Here is a 3,797-nt window from a genome sequence, read left to right on the forward strand (position 1 = left end):
CCATTTTAATTCTTTAAAGAAGACTTTGGAACTGCCAGGCTTGAAATTAAAACCTTTTTTTCTCATAGCCTTTTCATAATTATGTTTCCTGAAGGTAGATGTGTGTGAGATTATTTATTATTTGGATATGTGTATCAGGTTTGTTTTATTTTTTTCCCTCTCTTTTTGGCAAAAAGGATGGAGCTTGTGATCCCCAAGCCTGGAAAATGTTGTCCTTATCCAACTGATCTAAGGCTTTGAAATTTTCCACATTCCCTTTGAGGCCTTTTTGGGATGTGCCTCACTTTAGGCCTGAGCTTTTCTACTACTTTGCTGACTTATTCCCTGCTCTAATTTTGATGCAGGAACACTTTTTATGTGAATCGTGTAAGCACAAAATTTGGGAAAGAGAGAAAATAGCTAAAAGATGCCATAGTCAGTAAAGCCCTTGCTTATGCAAAGCACACACACATTCATTATTTAATCATTCTCAGGGAGTGCAGTACTTTGCAATTTCAACTCAAAGTTAAGAAAAAAAATCACCTCAATTCTAGGGTCTTACACAGTTTCTGAATAACCCCCACTCCTGCCGCCTACCCGCTACGACTAGAGGGCAGAAAACATCTATATCTATACATCAGCGTAACAGAGACAGACGCGTGAGTAGGTATCATTAAATTTATGCCATTGTGTACCCCTTAGGATCCCTGGTGGTACAGCAGTCAAGTGCTTGGCTTCTAACCAACAGTTGGTGGTTAGAACCTACCAGTGGCTCTATGGGAAAAAGATGTGTCAGTCTGCTTCTATAAAGATCTATAAAACCTATACTAGCCTTGAAAAAACCCTCTGGGGCAGTTCCACTCTGTCCTATATGGTTGCTATGAGTCAGAATTGACTCAATGGCAGTGGGTTTGGTTTTGGATTTTTGGTGTACCCCTTGGTGTGGTCCCACCCCTAGTCCCTTTAATCCAAAGTATTTTGCTTTCTTAGCCACCAAATTCTGGGTATCTGGTTTCATCACAGCTGAATTCTCCTACAGCAGAGTTTCTCAACCTTGAACACTATGGAATTTAAGCCAGATAATACTTTGTTGTAGGGTCTGTCCTGTGCATTCAAGATGTTTAGCGGCATCTCTGGCCACTACCCACTAGATGCCAATATCACCCCCCACCCCAGTCGTGACAACTGACAGTGTCTCCAGACACTGCCAAATATCCCCTGAGAAGCAAAATTGGCACCCATTGAGAACCACTGTCCTACAGAATGACAATGTACTACAGAAACACAAAGAAGGAAGAGCATGTTTGTGACAAGCATATTTTAAGATGGTTTAAGGTTTCCAGGAGGATCTTTACATCCAGATAATTCAGACAATTTTCCTGTCTAGAAGAGGTAGGAACTACAGCACTGTATCCGTCATTTCAAACCTGCTCTCTCACTCTTGGCTTCACTCTACCTTGCTCTTCTTTTGGAAGTCAGACTGTAATAATCTCAGTTTCTTTTGAACCTCAGTCAGAACACCAATTTTCTGATCCAAAATGACTAATAACTGAGCAATGCAAAAATCAACGTCATAGTTTACTGCATCCATGGTCTCTTTCACCTTTGTGGGCCATTGATTGGATTCCTTCCACGAAGTCATAGCATTCTCCATTGATGGAGTGGATAATGTTTCAATTTCTCCTTCAATCTTTTCCTCCCCACTCTGTATACCACTTGGTATACAAGGTATTTTAATAAATTCATCCCTCTGAAGGGACATTTCTGAATTACTAATGTGCTTTTCCAACATTTTTGGTTCCTCGGGTCCAACCAGATAGAGGCTACGATGGTGGGGCCTGACATTGAGAGTTAATTCTTTTACTCTGTTTGCATATCTTAAAGTGTTAAGGGTGTTTTCACAAGAGGCCATCCCTGGAGAGATAGTAGCAATCATACAAGTGGAGGAGTTTTGGCCTATAAAGGAGTCCCGGAGCACTTGTGTGAGTTTGCTGGCTCTAAACGGAGTATGAGGCTTATTCTGACCCAAAGCCCGGATGCATTCCTTGAGAGCCAGGAGACTCTTGTTAATCTCTGCCCCTTCCAGCTGCCTCTTCCGGTTGCCCTTGACAGTATCTGCTCCCCTTTCGTTCCCAGCTAAATCAATGAGGGAAAACTTGCCGTGCAGTTCCCCTTGTGCCTTCAAGATGACTTGGAACACCGCGTGGCTCCTGGAAGAGTGGGCATTGACAGAAGTCTGTCCAGAAGTCCGGCAGCTGTTCCCCAGTTCCACGAGGTTTAGAACATCCTCTACACAACACACCTCCTGTTCCCACAGCCCTACTACCTGCACTTGCTGGTTGCCATCTTCAAGGACTTGCAGCTTCTTCTTCCAGTTCAGTAAGTCATACACTTTGCCCCCATAAATCTCAAAAAATGTCCCATAGACTTTGAGGTCGAGTTTCTCATAAGCGGAGTTCTTGAGCAGGAGGAAGACATCCTGGGCTACCAAAGCATAGATGCCGTTAGAGCAATCTTGGTCCCTGCCTGAAAAGGCCCCACCCATGGTGTGCGTTTTCCCGCTGCCCGTCTGCCCATAGGCAAAGCAGGTGGCCATGCCCTTGCGGAAGATAGACTCCACCAGCGGCTGAGCAGTGAACTGGTACACCAACTCGTTGGAGGCGGTGTCGTCGAAGGCATGGTCAAAGCAGAAGGTCTGGTTTTCCAGGTAGCGGGTGAGGTCCACCTTCTGCTTGGACTCGTGTACCATGACTACGTTGTTCGAGGGGATAGTGATGATATCCAGGTCCTTCATGATGGTTTCTTGCTGGTTGAGAGGCCGTTTCCTCACGCAGACGCAGATCCGGTGGGCTTCCAGGGGCTCCAGGCCAGACACCCTGCTGCCGTCCAGGTGCCGGCGGTACTCCTCGATCATGCGCATGACCTCGGAGTTGGGGTTTCCTGAGTTGACATCGTGAGCACGCTGGGCTCGGATCTCCAACTGCTGCCGCCTGCGCTCCTCCCGCTGCCTCTGCAGTTTCTCGATTTCTCGCACACAAGTTGACTTTTTCCGTTTCACCAAGCAAGGGTTGCTGGGGACCCGCATGGCCAGGCTGTCCCCTGAAGGCGACTCATTTTTCTGGGGGATTATCGCCATCCATCGGGTAGCCGTACGCTGGTCTCCGATGGCAGAAGGGGACGCTAGGGACAAAGGGGACAATGGCTTAGGTACCGTGGGGTGTTTAGCTGAGGCCAGTGCTGGATTCAGGAGGAATATGGTCTCTAGATCAATCTTCTTGCCTTTTTTGACTTCCTTCTCGACCCACTCGACCGTGACCCAAGCGTTTTCTCTGTTGATCTCCGTGACCACAGCCAGGTGGATCCTCCCGTCACTGCGCTTTATCGCCACGCAGATGCCCACTTGGACATCTCCGAAGTGTGGCTTCCAGGGTTTCAGGGACGAGAGGCACGGGGCAAGCGGGAGGCAGAACTGGCTGGCCATGGCAAGTGATGGAGGTATCAGGACTCAGGGAGGCCAGTGGCACTGCCAGGGGCCCTTAGTGTTGGAGCGGCAGGACCTGAGTTCAAGCCAGCCTGAAGCTCTGGGAGCAATGAGTGTGCTTACGGTTTCTGGCTGCCTTTTCAGCAGTGCCGCACGCAAGGATCAGACCGTGCGTCACAAAGGGGTGGGGAGAAGGGGCTGCAGAGCCAAGGGCCTCTCTCTAGGTGAAGGGTAAAACAAAAAAAGAAAAACCATTGCCATAGGGTCAGTTCCTACTCGTAGCGAACCTATAGGGCAGAGTAGAATTGCTGCATAGTAGTTTCCAAGGAGCGGCTGG

At 47.9% G+C, this 3,797-nt stretch overlaps 1 protein-coding gene across 1 annotated transcript; it reads right to left on the reverse strand.

Annotated features, from left to right (window-relative positions):
- Window positions 1-1,426: 1,426 nt before the first annotated feature.
- KIF2B (kinesin family member 2B) lies at window positions 1,427-3,460 on the reverse strand. Its single transcript, XM_049860574.1, has one exon. The coding sequence runs from the start codon at window positions 3,458-3,460 to the stop codon at window positions 1,427-1,429; it is 2,034 nt and encodes a 677-aa protein (XP_049716531.1).
- Window positions 3,461-3,797: the final 337 nt, after the last annotated feature.

This window comes from Elephas maximus, chromosome 19, assembly GCF_024166365.1.
Source record: "Elephas maximus indicus isolate mEleMax1 chromosome 19, mEleMax1 primary haplotype, whole genome shotgun sequence".
NCBI lineage: Eukaryota > Metazoa > Chordata > Mammalia > Proboscidea > Elephantidae > Elephas > Elephas maximus.